The following is a 20,130-nucleotide window of genomic DNA, read 5'->3' on the forward strand; positions in this document are numbered from 1 at the left end:
TTATCAATTATTCTTTATATATAAGAATTTGCATGACAATAAAATTTACAAAAAGATTTTACTCTCTAGTAGTCATACTGGCAAAAAAACCCCACAGGAGATGGAGATAGAAATGAGGTGGTTTTTTAAATATATTGCCACTAATTATACATAAATTTAAGTACAGGAGTCAAAAGTAGCCCCTGATAAGGTCTACTGTGCACTGCTAATTCTTCCTGTAACTGCCTTAGCTAATTTCATTAATTTCATGATAAAAAACGTAAGACATCTCACAATCAAATATATTTTTCATATTGCTCAATAATTTCAAATTAAGATTTCTTGAGAACTTCTGTTTGGTCAAACCTATGCTGGTGTCTTTACTTTCTGAGACAGCACCCAAAAACAAGACATACAAAGAGTCTCAGTAGAAGATGTCAAAAGCACATATTATATATGAGGGACACATTCTGAGAAGTGTTTAAAGCATGTAAACTTTCCAGCTTCTTATGTCATTATAATCTCACCACACAGGACATCTTTTTCAGTCTTTGGAGATGGGAGGAAATACTGTTCAATAAAGGATATTTCTTTTATTCATCACAAATAATTAGCTTTATATCTCTGTCCATAATAAACAGTGTTTCCTTTTGCAGCAAAACAAGAAAAAGCCAGCGATTTGCTTTTGTGTTGGCTTTTTCCATGGATGAAGTCAACAGGAACCCTGGTCTTTTACCAAATATGTCTCTGCTTGACTACATTGGATTTGGTTGTAGGACACTGCCACAATTCACCAGTCATATGCGTATGGCCATAAAAAATGTTCTACCTAATTATGACTGTACAAGAAACACAGCGTGTGCAGTGTTACTTACAGGAACAAGCTGGGAAACAGCGGCAACAATACAGACATTCATGAACCTCTTACTAGGTTACCAGGTGAGAGTTTTTGGAGTGGGATTTTGATATCATGTCTCTTTTGGTATGATTCAGAGATTCTAAGAAGAGTTTAAGGAAGAGAATGACCTCATGATTATATCAATCTAGCTGTTCAAGGTCCTTAGTAGTTAAAGACATGATAGGTCTTCCACTCACATGTCCTTCTTTGAAATAGAGATGAGGGAAGACATAAGAGCTAATTGGTTTCTCTAGAACTCTCTGAAGAGAAATGTGTTTACAAGTTCTTACATATTCATGCTGCCTCATGCTGCTACCTGTGTCCTAGGTCTTTCTTCTTACATTTGGACCTTTCCATCCTGTCCTAAGTGACCAAGAACAATTTCCTCTTCTATATCAGATGACCTCTAAGGACATATCTTTAGCCCTGGCCATAGTATCCTTCATACTTCATTTCAAATGGAACTGGGTTGGGCTAGTCATCTCAGACAATGATCAAAGCATACAATTTCTCTCATATTTGAGGAGAGAGATGGAAACAAACACAGTCTGCTTTGCCTTTGTGAACATGATCCCAGTCAACATGGAGTTATACATGTCAAGAGCAGAAGTGTATTACAACCAAATCATGACATCTACCACAAATGTTGTCATCGTTTATGGTGACATAGAGTATACACTGGCTTTGAGTGTAAGAAGGTGGGAATCTCTAGGTATAAAGAGAATATGGATTACCACCTCTCAGTGGGATGCCATTATGAGTAAGAGGGACTACACACTGGACTCTTTTCATGGGACTCTTAGTTTTGAACACCATCATCCGGACATTTCAGGTTTCAAAAATTTTGTCCAGACACTGAACCCTATCAAATACTCTGACAAATACCTGGCAAGACTAGAGTGGATGGACTTTTACTGTGAAGCCTTGGCATCTAACTGTAACATAACAAAGAACTGCTCATCCAATGCCACATTGCAGTGGCTAATGGAACACACTTTTGACATGGCCTTTAGTGGTAGCAGTTATGACATATACAATGCTGTGTATGCCTTTGCCCATACCAGTCATGAGTGGTTATTTCAGTACACAGTTCATCGTGAAATAAGTGCATGGAACAACTACAATCATCAGTGTTTTAAGGTACTGTTTCTTCTGTTGTATAATATTTGATGCCATCAAAGACATACTTTTATAAGACACACTCAGAGGTGCCATGTGAGTGCAGTAGAAATTAAATATAAAGCTATGTAGGGTGAAAGAGGGAGAAAGGGGTAATGGGAAGATACAAGTGAGGAGATAACAATTGCGATATCATCTGAATAAATTATTTAAAGAAAAAAGACAAGAAATACAAGTAAAATTGCAAAATGTAAAAGTAGTAGTGTGGTATGGAATTTTGTCTATGATGCCTATTGACTTTGATACAAAGATCCTTAATATCATCACACTGGTTCAAAACTGGAAGTATAATCCGTGTTTGCAAATTAACCCTCTCCATGATGAGAGGATAATCCCTTCTTCATTAATTGTCGAATATGTTATAATAGCTGTACACATGGTTTTCCCAAGGTTTTTAAAACTGATTCAGCAACCACTGTATGTACTAGTATCTTTATTTGGGTTTGTGAGAGTAACAACCAAGGAAACAGTGCTGGAATTTAATTGAATACATACATGTTTGTTCACATGTGAAAAATTATACTTATCACTTTGTATATGTGTATGTTTTTTCTGTTGCTGTGCATCACTTTGCACATTTGTGTTGCTATTGCTGTGTATACATGTTTTTATTTCACATGCCTATCTTTCCAATTATCTGTGGAAGTGAATATAAATTTTTTAATGTAGCAGTATCTTACTGTATGTGTGTTTGTGTCTGTCTTTATCTTTCTGTGTGTATTTGTCAGTAAATGTGTTGTGAGGTGACTGGGTTTTTGTGTGTCTGTCAATGTGCTTGCATGAAGGTAATCTGTGTTGCTTTGTGTGTGTGTGTGTGTGTGTGTGTGTGTGTGTGTGTGTGTGTGTGTGTGTGTGACTTTATGTATATCTGGATTTATCTTCCTGTCTGTGTATGTTGTATGCGATGGTAAATTTATCTGTCTGTCAATGTAACTCATGTGGGTGTATTTATCTGTTTGTCTCCCGAGTCCCTGTCAGGAAATATATGGGATTATCTATGAATGTGCTTTGTATTCTTCTCCTTCTGTATATTTCTCCTTGTCTGTGCTTGTCTTTTTTATAAGTTTGGGGGCATGTATGTGTATTTGTGCATAAATAATTCTGTTCCTGCACTGTGTGTATATTCTTTATGATTAAGAAACATCTCTGTGTAGGAGTGTGTGTGTGTGTGTGTGTGTGTGTGTGTGTGTGTCTGTGTGTCTGTGTGTCAGTGTGTATGTGTGTGTGTGTGGTCATACTACATAACTTGTTTGGTTCTGCAAGTATGTCTCTGTGTTTTGTAGTATGCTCTTGAGAGCTATAAAACTCTAGTAACATATTGATAATTTTTAAATTTGTTTCTTTATTCTCTATATCCTGAGGATAGGCTTTTCTCTCAGATCCTCCTAGTCACACTTTATATCCATCCCCACTACCTACTCCTCAGAAAAGAGGATCTATCTTACCCACTTACTCAAGTTCATCAAGTTGCATCAGGGCTGAGCATTTCCTCTTCCCTGTGGCCAGGTAAGGCAACTCCACTAGCTTCTAGTGATCATAGAGATAAAACTGAGTCCTAATCTGAGACATCTTGCTCTCTCTTTATCATGGGGCACATATAAATCTAAGGTGCCCATTGGCTTTATCTGTGTGGAGGACCTAGGCCCAGCCTATACATGATCCTTAGTGTGTGTTTCAATCTCCACAGCCACTCTGGGCCCTGGTTAGCTATCTATTTTGGCCTACTTGTGGAGCTCTGGTACTCCCAGATACTTCTTTCTTTCCTCCCAAATTTTCCACTAGACATCATACATTTCGCCCTGTGTTTGGCTGTGAATCTCAGCATCTGTTTCCATCCACTTCTGGGTGTAGGGGCTCAGAAAACAGCTTTGGTAGGCTCCCATGGGCAAGCATGGCAGAATGTCATTAATAGTATAAGGGTCTGGCTTTCTCCAATGGGGTGTGTCTCCCATTGGTCCAGCATGTTTTGGACATCCCTCAATCTCACTGCTATTTTTATCCTTGCATTTCACATAGACAGGGTAAATTTTGGGCTGAAGTTTTTGGTTTGGTTAGTGTTCCTCTCCCTCCACAGAGTTCTGTGTAGTCTCCATGACCCTTGCTACTAGGACTCTCACTTAGACTCACTCCCATATGCTCCCAGAAGGCCTCCATGTCTTAGGTCTCCAGATTGTCACAGAGATGGTAATTTTATTCATCCAGTTGCTGTCACTGAGATTTTGTTCCTGGATATGTTCATTGAAATTACCTTTAAGATAATGTCAGATTACACTGTCTGTCTTCAATAAAGGGATTATGCACTACAGTATGCTATTTCTATTTCAGCTGTATGACATTCTGAGAAATATCCACTTCACAAATCCAGTTGGTGGCAGAGTATATATGAACCAAAGAGAAAAACTGCAGGAGGAATGTGACATTTTCTATATTTTCAATTTCCAACAAGGTCTTGGGATCAAGGTGAAGATTGGAAGTTTCAGCCCATATTTTCCACATGGTCAACAGCTCCACTTATCGGCAGAGATGATGGAGTGGGCTACAGGAAGTACAAAGGTAAGTTTAAACTGATTGTACTGATTTACCTGGCTCACCAGTAAACAGTGTCATGTGTGCACATTCTAAATTAATGTCAGATAACGGATCAAAAGTTGTCCTCTTATACTTTGTTTCTTATATTTTTCTTTTGATGTAGTACATTTATTATTTTGTTGAACATTCCATTACCATACAGGTACACTTATCAAATTAGATCTGTTTCTGATTTTTTGTTTGTTTGTTTGTTTGTTGTTTGGTTGGTTGGTTTGTTTTGGTTTTTCAAGACTGACTTCTCTGTGTAGCCTTGCCTGTCTTAGACTAGCTTTGTAGATCAGGCTGGCCTTGAACTCACAGCGATCCACCTGCCTTTGCCCCCTGAGTGCTGGGATTAAAGGTGTGTGCTACCTCTGCCCAGTCTCTTTTTCTGCTTTTTAATATAACTATAACACTGTGTTTTACTACTGTTTTATATTACTTGCTCTAAAGTGAGGAAGTGTTTGTTGGTTCTAGTCTTATTACAACACAGTGATTTTTCTACTTCTATTGGACCTCTGGCACAGATTTCAAAGATATTGATGTTATTGTAAAGATGGAGTAAAGAAAAAATCATTCATTTTATTATGTGATACTGTTCAAACGTTTTTAGATTGAGTTTCTAAATTCTAAGTGCTTCTATATATGAACTTAAATTTTCATAAACCATGTTAGATTTTCTAATATTTATAACCTTGGTTTTTATTCAACTAATTTTTTTCTTTAACGTGTTTATGAATGGTGCATCTGTATATATATCTATGCAATACTGGCACATGTACTGCATATGACTTCTAAGAAGTGATTCAGGTTCCTGGGAACTTAAAATGGATTTCTGACAAAAAATTGGATTTTCAAAGTCAAGCTTGGGTATTCTTCTTGAGCAATAATTATTACTGACAATGTGCCATCTCTCCAGCCCTGAGTGATACACTAGAGAAGAAAGTTTTCACCAAAAGAATCTTGTATAACCACCTGAATTATGGTATATTTCATTCTAATCAATAATGGGATTTCATTTTTAATTCTCTATATGGGGTAGATAGATAGGAATACAAATGTGGCTTTAACAAAAGAATTTTCACAGGATATGTGAAGTGTATATTACAGCTACGAATTGTGATGTGGGTGATGTTAACTTATTTACTGGAAATTACCCAAGTTCAAAAGTCATTGAATTTTAAAAGATTTAATTTCAGGAATGTCTTCAATTTTGTTATCAAATGATATGTCATATTATTCAGAAAATATAAAACTTATAGTAAATTATTCTCTTCAGTGTGATTAGAAAAGTCTATTAAGTGAAAAGAACATATGAGCTGAAGGTGTAACTACTGAAATACAAATCAATTCTGTAAGAAGAAATGAAAACTCATGTTTGTTATAACCACATCTTAGTAGAATATTACATAAGGAACCACGGGAAGAGCACACAGAAATCAAAACAATATAAACAATGCTCTGCTACCCATATACATATCCCAATGTAGAAAAATAAACAAAAATATGAAGATATGGAAAGGAATAACATAACTCTAATGTTATAGACTTAAATGAAAGAATGTTCAATGTCATATTAAGCAACAAATTAATAATTATAAGAGGATCCAAGATGGCAGCACAGATCATGTTCTCTGATCAGAGAGACTGAGCCAAGGGACTGGGTTGAGAGATTCAGAACATCAAAGATGGAGTATCCTGGGTGAGATGGGTCCACACTGTCTGGAACATGGTGGGTCTGGCCTCAGGCCACATAAACTAGTCCACAAAGACATTGCTGTTTCCCTGTGCGGGTGTTCTCAGGCCCCAGAGACTGGATGTCTGCCTGAGTCCTCAATCTATACATTATATCTCAGACTCTGTGTCTGGGAGTAAACACATCTGACTTTTCAGCAGAGGCCTTAAAAGCCAAAAAGGCCTGGTAAGAGGTCTAGCAAACCCTAATACTCTAGAGATTAGTTAGATTAATATTGCCAGCAAAATTATTAATAACCATGGATGAAGAAAATTAAATATTTCATGACAAAAATAGACTTAAACAGTACCTATCCAAAAATCCAGCCCTACAGAAGATGATAAGACGAAAACTCCAAACCAAGGAGGCTAACTAAACCAAGGAAAACATAGGCAATAGATAACTTCACTTCAGAAAAAACAAAACCAGACAGTCACACCACCTATCACAACCTAAACCAAAATATAGAACCTAACATTCACTAGTCATAAAAATATTTAAATGTCAATGGTCGATATTCTTCAATAAAAAAAAATAGACTAACAGAATTGATGAATAAAGCAGACCCAACATTCTTCTGCATTCAAGAAATGCAACTCAGACACAAATATAGCAATTATCTTATGGTAAAAGGTTGTAAAATGTTCTTCTAAGCAAAAAAACAGAAGAAACAAGTTGAAGTAACTATTCTAATATCTAATAAAATAGACTTTCAAACAAAATTAGTAAAAAGAGATGAAGAAGCACACCTCATACTCATCAAAGGAAAATTCAACCAAGATGAAGTTACAATTCTGATCATCTATGCCCCAAATACAAGTGCACCTACATTAGTAAATGAAACAATAATAAAGCTTAAACCACAAACTAATAGTGGGGACTTAAACACTCCCCACCCATTAACCAATGGATAAGTAAATGAAACACAAGCTAAACTGAGAAATAATTATACTAACAGATGTCATGTATCAAATGGACCTAACAGATATCTAGAGAATGTCCATCCAAACACAAATGATTATACCTTCTTCCAGCACCTCGTGGAACCTTCTTCGTAAGTGGTCAAATAATAGGTCACAAAGCAAGCCTCAACCAATACAAGAAGATTGAAATAATACATTTAATACTATCAGAATATCATCAAATAAAGCTGCACCAGAACCACAACAGAGATTACAAAATGCCTACATGCACATGGAAACTGAAAAACTCTCTACGGAATGACAACTGGGTCAGGGAAGCAATAAAGAAAGAAATTATGGATTTCAAAAATTCAATGAAAATGAAGGTACAACATACTCAAATTCATGGGACACATTGAAAGCATTGCTAAGCAGAAAGTAAGTGCCTTCATAAAGAGATTGGAAACAGCTCATACAAGCAACTTAAAGAGACATCTGGAAGTGCTAGGAAAAAATGAATGAGAAATACCCAAAAGGAGTAGATGGCTGGAAACAATCAAACTTGTGGATGAAATTAATAAATTAGAAACAAAGAGAACAATTCATAGAATAAAAAAAAGAGTTAGTTCTTCACGAAAATTAACAAAACAGAAAAGTAACTATAAGGTGGAAAGGCATTATTCAAATCAAGAAAATCAACAGTCAAAAAAGGACAACAGAAACCACAACCACACATCAGAGACAGCAAGATAACTAAAGGCCAGCAGGACAAAACAAATGATAAACGCCAAAATAAAATGGCACCTCCAAAACAAAGTTATATAAAAACCATCAGATCTGGAAACTCTCCAACAACTGGAGCAAAGAAAATGTCCTCTAATCCTTCATAATGAAGATAATAATGGAGGAAAAATATATAATTAATGAGAAAAATACAGGATGATAGAGCCAAACAATTTGAGGAAGTTAGAGAGGCCCAGATAGAGGCCAGTAGAGAGGAAATTAAGAAATCATTGGAAGAAATGCAAGAAAACGCAAACATTCAGTTGAAGGAAATCAATAAAACAGTTCAGGACTTGAAGATGAAAATGGAAACAATAATAAAAGCACAATCTGAAGAAATCTTGGAAAGAGAAGTTAGAGAGGAAAACAGAACCTGCAGAGGCAAGCAGCCACACACAATACAAGACAGGGAAGTAAGAATCTCAGGTGTAGAAGATATAATAGAATAAATTGATGGAACCATTAGAGAAAATGTTCCTGACATAAAACAGTCAAGGAATCAAGTAGAGCATAAAAACTAAGAAGAAGAGGAATTGAGGAAAGATAAGATGCAAAGATCAAGGCCCAGGATAATATTTTCAACAAAATAACAGAAGAAAACTTTGGCAATTTGAAGAAGGAGATGCTTATAAGCATACAAGAGGCTTACAGTACACCTTAGATGGTAGACTATAAAAAAAAAATTCTGTTGCCACATAATAATCAAAACACAAAATGCACAGAAAAACATTAAAAGCACCAAGGGAATAAGCATAAGTAACCTATAATTTCAAACCTACCAGAATCAAATCTGAGTTTTCAGCAGAGGCCATAAAAGCCAGAAGGGCCTGGACAGAGATCTTGAAAACACTAATAGTCTAGACATGTCAGTCCAGATGACTATGCACAGCAAAATTTTCTGAACAATGGATGAAGAAAATTAGGTAATTCATGAAAAAATAAACTTAAATGATACCTATCAAAAATCCATGCCTAATGAAGATGCTAAGAGGAAAACTCCAACCCAGAGGCTAACTAAACTAAGCAAAACAGAGGAAATAGATAACTTCACTTTAGCAAAACAAATCCAGACAAACACATTACCACAATCAACATCAAAATAAAGAACCTAATAATCCCTGGTCATAAAAATCTTTATTTCATTTTTATTATTATTAAATTATTCAGATTATATCACAATATTATCTCATTGCTTCTCTCCTCCCATTCCTCCATCCCTCCCTCTTTCACAGACAGAAGGAGACCTCCTCCCCCATCATACGGTCACAGCCTATCAAGTCTTTTATTGGTAGCCTACTATTCTTTCTCTGAGTACTACAGGCCTCCTCACCAATGAGAAATGGTCAAATATGGGGTTCCAGAGTTCATATCAGAGTCAGTCCTCACTCCCACATGACTGAGGATAATGACCTGTCCCTTGCCTATATCTGATTTTACTATATATGTTGTCTTTGCTTGGTGCAGTAGTTTAAGAAGACAGCCTGGGTCTAGATTGGATAATCATGATGTGCTTCTTGTAGATTCTTAGAACTCTGTGGATCTTTCTATTTCCCTATTCTCATGTACTTCTCTCACCTAGAATCCCAATAAGTTGTCCCCGCATCTATCCCAGTCTCATGGTAAGTTAAGACTTTCAGAGGACATCCTTGTTGGGCTGGTGTCCAATTATATGTGTGTATATACCATGTGAGTCTTTCTGAGTCTGTGTTAACTCACTCAATATGATCATTTCTATTTCCATCCATTTGGCCACAATTTTCAGGATTTTCTTGTTTTTACTAGCAGAGTATTATTCAATAGTGTAAATGTACCACAGTTTCTTTATCTTTTCTTTGATTGAACAACATTTAGGTTGTTTCCAGGTTCTGGCTATTACAAATAAAGCTGCTATCAACATGGTTGAATATATGTCCTTATTGTGTGGTGCAATAACTTCTGGGTATATTTCAAGGAGTGGTATAGCTGGGTCTTAAGGGAGTCCTATTCCCAGTATTCTGAAAAAGCGCCAGATTGATCTCCAAAATGGTTGTACAAGTTTGCACTTTTGCCAGCAATTATGGAGTGCCCCCTTTCTCCACATACTTGCCTACATGTGCTGTCAATTGGGTTTTTGATCTTGTCCATTCTAATGGGTGTAAGATGGAATCTCAACATAGTTTTGATTAGCATTTCTCTGTTGACTAAGGATGTTAAGCATTTCTCAGCCATTCAATATTCATCTTTTGAGAATTCTCCGTTTAGTTCTGAGATCCATTTCTTAATTGGATTATTTGTTTTGGTGGTGTTCATTTCTTGAACTATTTATATATTGTGGATATTAGTCCTTTGTCAGAAGTAGAGTTGGTGAAGATCTTTTCTCATTTGTATGCTGTCACTTTGTTCTGTTGACAGTATCTTCTGCCATACAGAAGCTTCTCAGCCTCATGAAGTCCCATTTATTAATTGTTGACTTTATGGCCTGGGCTGTTGGATTTCTGTTCAGGAAGTTGTCTCCTGGGCCAACGAGTTCCAGGCTCTTTCCTATTTTTGTTCTAACAGATTTATTGTCTCTGGTTTTATGGTGAACTCTAATCCACTTGGATTTGGGTTTTGTGCATGGTGATACATATGGGTGTGCTTGCATTTTCTCCATGTAAATATCCTGTTAGACCAGAAACACTTGTTGAAGATACTATCTTTCTCCATTGAATAGATTAGACTTCTGTGTCAAAAATCAAATGTCCATATGTGTGTGGATTTATTTCTGGATCTTCAATTCAATACCATTGATCAACCATCATATTGCGATGCCAGTAACATGCTGTTTTAATTATTGTTGCTCTATAGTACTACTTGAGATCAGGTATGGAGTTTCCTCTGGAGGATCTTTTATTGTACAGGATTGTCTTAGGTATTCTATATTTTTCCACATGAAACACTGAGAAACACTTCAAAATGCTCAGTGTTCTTAGTCCTCAGTGAGAAGTAAATTAAATCACTTCTGACATTCCCTCTTACACCCACCACCATGGCTAAAATAAAAGACTCAAATGGCAGCAATTGCTGTCTAGAATGTGTGGAAAGGGATACACTCTTCCATTGCTGGTGGAAGTGTAAACTTGCACAACCACTGTAGAAATCAATCTGGGACTTTCTCAGATAATTGAGAATAGTGATACTTAAAGACTGCTATCCCACTCCTGGGCATATATTGAAAATGCTCAATTATACAACAAAGACATTTGCTCAACTATGTTTAAAACAACCAGAATCTGGAAACAACCTAGATGCCCCTCAAACAAAGATTGTATAAAGAAACTGAGGTACATTTACACACTGGAATCCTACTCAGCTTCTAAAAACAAGGAAATCTTGAAATTTCCAGGAAAATGTATGGAACTAAAAATGATCTTCCAATGTTTGGTAACAGAGATACAGAAATTCAGGCAGGGTGTATATTCACTTATAGGATGATGTCAACTCAAATTTAATGTCCTATGATAGGATCCACCCAGTGATGGTTGAGCACAGATGCTGGGCCTTGCTGCTGGACACTGGGTAGAGCACAGAGAGTGGTATGGAAGAATTGGAAATTGGACTGCTCATTCTCTCACAGTGTGTGTACAGTAGACACTGCCTCTGATGTAAACTGTATTTCCCCATAATTGATCACTTCCCCTTGATGGGAGGTCCTTTGGAAAACAGAAGAAGGAGAAGAAGGTACCAGGATAAGACCTTAATGCTGTAGCCATATGGTGAGGAAGGAAGTCCCCTGTTGTCAGAGGTCTAGGGGAGTGAAATAGGGGAAAGAAAGAGCATGAAAACATGAAGATACAAGTGAGTAGCAACATTCAGAATCTAATTTGAATAAATGATATTGAATTTGAAAAAACAATATTTAATGTTTTTGTAACTCGGCATTAAAGAAAACACCTAATTGTATGAGTGCTCATAACTGAGCTTCATCCTACATGGATGTATATATTTCAACTACATCTGTACCACTGGTGAAATATATGTCTTTGAATCATTAATTCCTTGGGCATCAGTTTATTTTTAATTAGATTTGGGCAAGATAACATGCTATATTGAATCCTTTTAAGATACCCATGAGGCAAATTTTAAAGTATATAATGGAAAATATAATAATTTTAAGAGAGTTCCCAAATAATCAAGAACACAAATCACATCTGGGAGCATGCAATGACATCTTGAAAACTTGGATACAAAAACCACTGAGTGAAGAGTTGAAACAAGAAGGCAGGGAAGATACAAAAAGTTGTTAAATAATCAAACTAAAATATGTAAGGGAACAACATAATAAATCATATAAAAACATCAGTATTCTCACCAAGAGAATACTGGATGCAAAGACTTGAAGACAAGACATATGAATTAGAATTCTCAAAGTATGATGACGATAAAACAATAAAGAAGAATGAAATACAGAGGATACAAAGGGCATACAATGAACAGGTCAATTTTACAAAACATCGGCACAATAAGAGAAAAAGGACAGACTAAAGGCATCTACATTATATCCAGTAAAATGTAGCTTTAAATTTCTTAAATAAAACATGATCTGTGGCTATACAGAGAGAGCACTTGTTAAGTACTAAACTCTCAACATCAGAAATGATCCAACTTTGTTTTTGGTTGTTGTTTCTTTGTTTCCTTGTTTAGTTTTGTTTTTCTTGATAGGGTTTCTCTGTGTAGCCTTGGCATTCCAGGGCTCACTTAATAGAGCAGACTGGTCTCAGAGTCACAGCAATTGCCCTGCATCTGCCTCCCTGAGTGCTAGGATTAAAGGTATACATCACTGCAAAAACTGAGCCAGAACTTGATATATATTATTTAAATTTGCTTTGAACCAAGAAGAGAATATGGAATTCTTCTACATAATGCTCCATTCATAGAATAGCAGCACATGAAGAATTGCAGATACCACTAGAGAGGCTCTAAAAGGTAGAGAGTAACTGTTATGTGTGTCAAAATTTAGAAATGTAACTGTCAAGGCTAACTACTATACACAGTATATTGATATCTCAGAAGGAAATAGACCAAAGTTCAATAGTGAACACAATTACAGAAATTCATGTGCCCTGAAACAGAACTGTAAATGATACTTTAAGAACTAATTCATAATTATAAGTAAGATGAACATAAGTTGTCAATGTTACATGAAGACAACACTAGAAGGACAGAAAGAAAAACATCATTAAAAGGGAATCAATATCGCAGTAACAACATGTAGAAATAATTAACAAATAATTATAACAAATAACAGAATTGTAGTAGTCACATTATTTAATGGAAACACAAAGGCAATAAAAATTGCTTATGAGAAAGACAGGTTTGTGGCCTCCATGGGGAAATCAGAAACTCATTCACATACATGAAGAGAACAGTTCCATAAGAGTAGTGGAAATGCATTGCTGTGAAGTGTAATAGAAACTATTAGAAAATAATCTCTACATTGGTTATGTATGGAATAATTCTTGACTAAACACCTACCAAAAGAACTCAGCAACAAAAGAGAAAGATCACTCTCTTAGCAGAACATGACTTCATTCCTGGAATAAAAGCATGACTCAACATACATATATCAATAGGGTTGATCCATCACAAAATTCAACTCAACTATAGAGCAAAGTAACCAAACTGGGAATGAAGAAACGGACCAATTATCCATGCAGTCCCCAATTTCCATGTTCATTGCCATGCAAATGACCTTCAAGTTGAATATTTTATTTTAACTTAAATTTCTTCAAATTAAATTAAACAATCTTTATTCAAGTGTTCCCATATTCACAGGCCCTGTGGAGCCTGTTGACCTCAGGAAACACTCCACCCTACAGCTCAATACACAAAAATTCAGCACTTTCTCACCACAAATAAACAAGGATTTGCCCACTCATCTCTTTTTCTCTTTACACTCAGTTTATCAAAGTTTACATTGTCAGATTATTGGAGGTCATGTTTGGTTTCTGAGATTCTAGGACAAATTTTCCTGGGTGCATGAGTCTCTTAGTCTTACACTCCTAATCTGTTGATGTGATTAAATACTGACCCTAAGCAAAGGGAAGAAAAAGTTGATTTGTCTCACCCATGATTGTCAAGGGAAGACAAGGCAGGCATCTGTGGATTGGAACTAAATCTAGACCCTGAAAAAGCTCTGCATACTGACTTGTTCTGCTAGATTTCTCATTGAACACTGTCTAGCAAGAACACTTCCCACAGTGGGATGGTCACGCATATGTAATCACCATAGAATGAAATGCCACACAAATATAGGTAGTCTAGTCTGCTGGACATAATTTCTCAGTAAATTTTTCTCTGTCTTTTTACTGGTGTCAGGTTGACAATCATTAGCTAGAAAAATCTGGTTGAAGTTCTGTAGTGTTGGTATACAGCACACCATCAATTCTTGTTACTACTTTTCTAGAAATTGGTTAGCAATTCAATTTTTGATCAATTTTGTTTCCATATATTTATGTGCTTGACACTATACAATGTGCTAAGTGACATGTGCTCCATCAGTTCTTGTTTATAGAATAAGATCATTTATAACTCAACAAGCTAATATAATATATATGGAAGAATTAGGTTAAAAATCTGATATAAGCATGTGTCTATTTTTCTCAGATATTGCCCTCTGTGTGTAGTTCTGACTGTGGTCCTGGATTCAGAAAATTATGGAAAGAGGGAATAGCCACCTGCTGTTTTGAATGCAGCCCATGCCCAGAAAATGAAATTTCTAATGAAACAAGTGAGTGTTGGTGCTGTGCAGAAACCTTCACGTTTATCATCATCTTCTACCCACTTTGAGATACTTAACTTGTGAAAAAAAAGATACAAATAATATATACAACTTTCTTAAGTAGGTCTTTATAGAAATACAAATATTAACAATTTCCTGAACAACAGCAAATAATAAAACCTTATGTGTTTATGGACACTGTGACCCATTTTCAATTGACAGAGGATCACATTTTCTCAAAGAAAGATTTTGATAATCAAACTTCAGTTGCATGAATTTTATAGATTTTCTTAATGATTTATCTCTTCTAAAACTCTATGTATATACCATTTGACTCTTTCTGCTTCTGGGTTAACTCACTCATTATGATCATTTCTAGTTCAATCCATTTGTCCACAAATTTCGGGAATTCCTTGTTTTTAATAGCTGAGTAGTTTTCCATAGTGTAAACGCTCCACAATTTCTTTATCCATTCTTCTGCTGAGGGACACTTAGGCTGTTTCCATCACCTGGATATTAAGAATAAGTCTGCTATGAGCATGGGTGAACAAATTTTAATTTTGTGTGCGAGAGCAGCTTCTGGGTATATTCCAAGGTGTGAAATAGCTGGGTCTTGAGGAAGCCCTATTCCCAATTATCTGGTATAGCATGAGATAGATTTCCAAAGTGGCTGGACAAGTTTGCATTCCCACCAGCAATGAAGGAGTGTTCCTCTCTCTCCACATCATTGCCAGCATGTGGTGTCACTTGAATTTTTGATCTTAGCCATTCTGATGGTTGTAAGATGGAATCTCAGAGTTGTTTTGATTTGCATTTCCCTGATGATTAAGGAGGTTGAGCATTTCTTTAAGTGTTTCTCAGCCATTCAATACTCCTCCATTGAGAATTCTCTGTTTAGTTCTGAGCCCCATTTCTCAATTGGGTTATTTGGTTTGGTTGTGTTTAATTTCATGAGTTCTTTATATATTTTGGAAATTAAACCTTTGTCAGATGTAGGGTTGGTGAAGATCTTTTCCCAGTCTGTAGGCTGTTGACAGTGTCTCCTGCCTTACAGAAGCTTCTCAGTCTCATGAGGTTCCATTTATTAATTGTTGACCTTAAGGCCTGGGCCGTTGGTTTTCTGTTCATGAAGTTGTCTCCTGTGCCAATGTGTTCAGGATCCTCCTCACTTTTTCTTCTAAGTGACTTAGTGTCTCTGGTTTTATGTTGAGGTCTTTGATCCACTTGGATTGGGTGGAGAGTGGGGTCTGACTTTCACATGCACTCTGGTGCCCCATATTTGACCACGTCCCCTGCATGAGGAAGCCAGGTGGCACTCAAAGGAAGGGTAGCAGGCTACCAAGAAGAGACTTGATACCGTATGAGCATATACAGGGGGAAGAGGTCCCCCTCTGTCACAGTCATAGGGGAGGAGAATTGGGGGAAAATGGGAGGTGTGGGAGGAATGGAAGGATACAGGGATAGGATAACAATTGAGACATAATATGAATAAATTAATAAAATAGCTTTAAAAAGTAAAATTCTATGTAGATTAGATTCTAATCACAGATTTTTTTAAATGTTTATTTATTCTCTTTGCATGTGTGTATGTGCCCCTACATGATTTGTGCACACCACATACATACAAGATTGCTAGATCCTTTCATGTCACTGTTGTGTACCAAATACAAGTTCTCTGTTATATTAATAGAGGGAAAATATTTCTCTTATAATTATGAGAATCTAAGAATGAGTTGGATGATATTTTGTAATATCCAAAGACTAATTTTCAAATGTCTGATGTCAAGTAATTCTAAGTATCTGGGGGAGGGAATGATTCTTCAGACATAATGTAGGAAATATGAGGATTCTTGTAATCAATAGTTTATATGCTGCATCCAATTAATGTAATAATGTTATAGCTTAAAATAATTTATACATAAAGAATTTAGTTCAAAATATTATTACCACCTACACACAACGTGTTAGTCAAATTATTATTCATTTAGAGATGACAAAATGCAAATAGCCAATGGATAATTTTTCAAGTATTTTGCCTGTCATCATATATAATTAAATGAAAGTTCTTAAAAGGAACTAGTGGAAGGTGAGATGACCTAGAATCTAAATCTCTTGAAACTGAGGCTGACGAACTGAATTCATGCCCAGGATCCATGTAGAAGGAGTAGGTAACTAACTCCTAGCAGATGGCTTCTTACATACATGCATTCCAACATACAACATTCTCTAAAATAAACTACATGTGATGAAATTGTTTTAAATGTAAAAACAAGCAATAGTAGAGGTGATTTACATTAACAAATACCACAAAATTATAAAAAAATTATTCTTATCACATTAACTAGGTTTATGTTTTGGAGGAAGGTGGATGCATGTCACAAGTGCAGACGCAGGTGAGAGGCTATGAAAACACATGTAGATAGAGTTACATGCAGTTTTGAGACACCTGACAAAAGTACTGGAATTTGAATTCTGGTTTCCTGAGAAATATTTATATTCTCTTTACAGTTGAACCAACTAGATAAGGTATTTAAAAACATTTAATAATTATATCTATCCCTAAATACATTCCTCTAGATAAAAATAATGAAATGGCTTGAAGCACATTATTACTCTTTGCAATTATCCAATGACTGGGTGGAATTTCACACACATGTATTTCAGTTGCCATTCTGGATCGATCTTGCAACTTATGAAGTACTATAGGAAAATAAAAAAAATGTTGGTTACAACTATTGAAATCCTTGTGTTACCTTGCTCATGTTGTTTTTCCATGTGCATTTCACCCTTGAGTCCACTCACAGAGACTGGTTCCCAAAGAGTTTAAAAGAAGGGAGGAGGAAAGGGTTGAATGATTCCAAACAAAATGGAATCAAGATGAAAGTTTTAGTGCTCAGTAAGTACAGAGTTTTCTACTTTCATTGTTAACAAATATCAGGAGTCCTGGTCCCTATGACCAGATAAGTATACACTGAGAAGAATGTTATTTAATATTTTGCAGTTTTCAATCATTAACTTTATATTCATATGTCATTCAACTCTCACTCCTACATGCTCTTTATAACTTCAAGGAAACTCAGATTCATAAGATTTCTTATTCTACATTCACACACACAAAAATAAACCACACATACAACCTGCTCATTCCATTTATGTTAGTGTGTTTGGGCTTGTGAATTGAAACTCAAAAATTAATGACAGGTCTTGTCCCAATAGAAGGCAGAGTCTCCTTCTGTCATAGAGGCAACAGTGATGAAACAATCAACAACCTCAGGAGACAATGAATATGCAGAATTTATTATTTTAAATGCACTCAAGTACACTGTCACTAATGAATTTACCTTTCCTGAACTCAAGAGTCTAAGTCATTTCAGTATAACATGAAGAACAATGTAGAAAATTGTACTTACAGAAAACATTATAAATTATATCATCACCAAAATTCAATAAACATAGAAATGATTGCTTTTTCTTTAAAGAGAGTGAGTGTGATCAAATAAAAACATTGCTGTGCAACACTGTTCTTGAATTACATAAACAGTATTAAAATGTGCATATTGCAATGCTTCTCTAATGTCCTATCAGTAAAATGCTGAAGCACCACTAATAAAGCCTCCTTTTCTCCTTCAGACGTGGATCAATGTGTGATGTGTCCAGAGGAGCAGTATGCCAACCTAGAGCAGAACCACTGTATAGACAAAGCTGTGGTCTTTCTGAGCTATGAAGATTCGTTAGGTATGGCTCTTGCCTTAGTAGCCTTGTGCTTCACGGCATTCACTGCTGTGGTTCTTGGGGTCTTCATGAAGCACCATAACACTCCTATAGTAAAGGCCAATAACAAAACCCTCAGCTACCTCTTACTTGTATCACTCATGTCCTGTTTCCTCTGCTCCTTGCTCTTCCTTGGGCGTCCAAACACTGTTACCTGCATCCTACAGCAGATCACATTTGGAATTGTGTTCACTGTGGCTATTTCCACAGTTCTGGCCAAAACAATCACTGTAGTTCTGGCTTTCAATCTCACAGGCACCAGAAGAAGGATGAAGTATATCCTAATATCAGGGGTACCTAACTATATCATTCCCACTTGCTCCCTATTTCAAGTAATTCTCTGTGCAATTTGGCTAGGATCTTCTCCTCCATTTGTTGATATTGATGCACACTCTGAGCATGGCCATATCATCACTGTGTGCAACAAGGGCTCAGTTACTGCATTCTACTCTGTCCTGGGATACCTGGCCTGCCTGGCGATGGGAAGCCTTACTGTGGCTTTTCTGGCAAGAAACCTGCCTGACACCTTCAATGAAGCCAAGTACCTGACATTCAGCATGCTGGTGTTCTGCAGTGTCTGGGTCAGCTTCATCCCTGTATATCATTGCACCAAGGGCAAGGTCATGGTTGCTATGGAGATCTTCTCCATTTTGGCTTCCACTGCAGGGATGCTTGGATGCATCTTTCTTCCAAAGTTCTACATAATTTTGTTAAGACCAGAAAGAAATTCTATCCAAAAGGTCAGAGAGAAATAATATTCCTTAACTCATATTTCATGAACTACAACTGAGAAATAATGCTTCTGAATAAAAACCAAATATACAGTTGCAGTGTGATATCTATTTGTTTAAGAATGACTCTCACTGTTTCTACTAATGGTGATGCTAGTCAGGATCATATCTACTAATGTTTTCTTCCTTTCCCGTATAAACATGTGTTAAACCTCTTTTTTCAGAAGACTTAGATTTTTGGCATGTTCATAGTGTGGAAATGCTCTTTTCTGCAATAATATACAAATTGTTCAAACTAAATTCAAACGTCTTTCTTTATTACTTGGATGAATGAATGACTTTTGTGTCAATTCAATAGTGAGAATCAAATATAAGGAGATTGTAGAAAGTGACCTGTTGTTTGCAAATTATTTGAAACTATGTTCTTATTACAGGGGCAATGTAAATATCACTAATACTATTATATAAATTAAAGGAATAGAACCTGGAAGAAAGAGTAATGTCTTGATAAGCAGATAGAAATATGTTAGCAAAGCTGGATTGACAACTTAGTAGCTAGTAGTATGCTTTGCTATTGTAGAGGATCTGATTCAATATCCAGTTCAGTCTTGACAAAATGATTTTCCTAACAACCTCTTACAATATCTACAAAAAGAAAACCTAATCTTCTTTTGGGCTGCATGGTTACATACACTCATAGGTGCAGACAAAAATATACCAAGACAGACACACTAAACACACACATGCACACAACTCAAATTCTTTCATTTTTAAAAAATAGAAAAATATTATAAAAAATCTTCACTAGAATTAGTTTTTCCTTTTTTAAATATTTTTATTTTATT

The 20,130-nt window shown here is 36.0% G+C and overlaps 1 protein-coding gene across 1 annotated transcript; it reads left to right on the forward strand.

Moving 5' to 3' along the window:
- Positions 1-1,459: 1,459 nt before the first annotated feature.
- LOC311590826 (vomeronasal type-2 receptor 116-like) lies at positions 1,460-19,309 on the forward strand (the record flags this gene model as incomplete). Its single annotated transcript, XM_084770092.1, has 4 exons — positions 1,460-2,017; positions 4,382-4,609; positions 14,669-14,792; positions 18,414-19,309. 4 exons carry the CDS (start codon positions 1,460-1,462, stop codon positions 19,307-19,309), a joined length of 1,806 nt encoding a protein of 601 aa, XP_084626218.1.
- Between the last annotated feature and the right edge of the window lie 821 nt (positions 19,310-20,130).

This window comes from Acomys minous (genome assembly GCF_964271855.1).
Source record: "Acomys minous genome assembly, chromosome: 20".
Lineage (NCBI taxonomy): Eukaryota > Metazoa > Chordata > Mammalia > Rodentia > Muridae > Acomys > Acomys minous.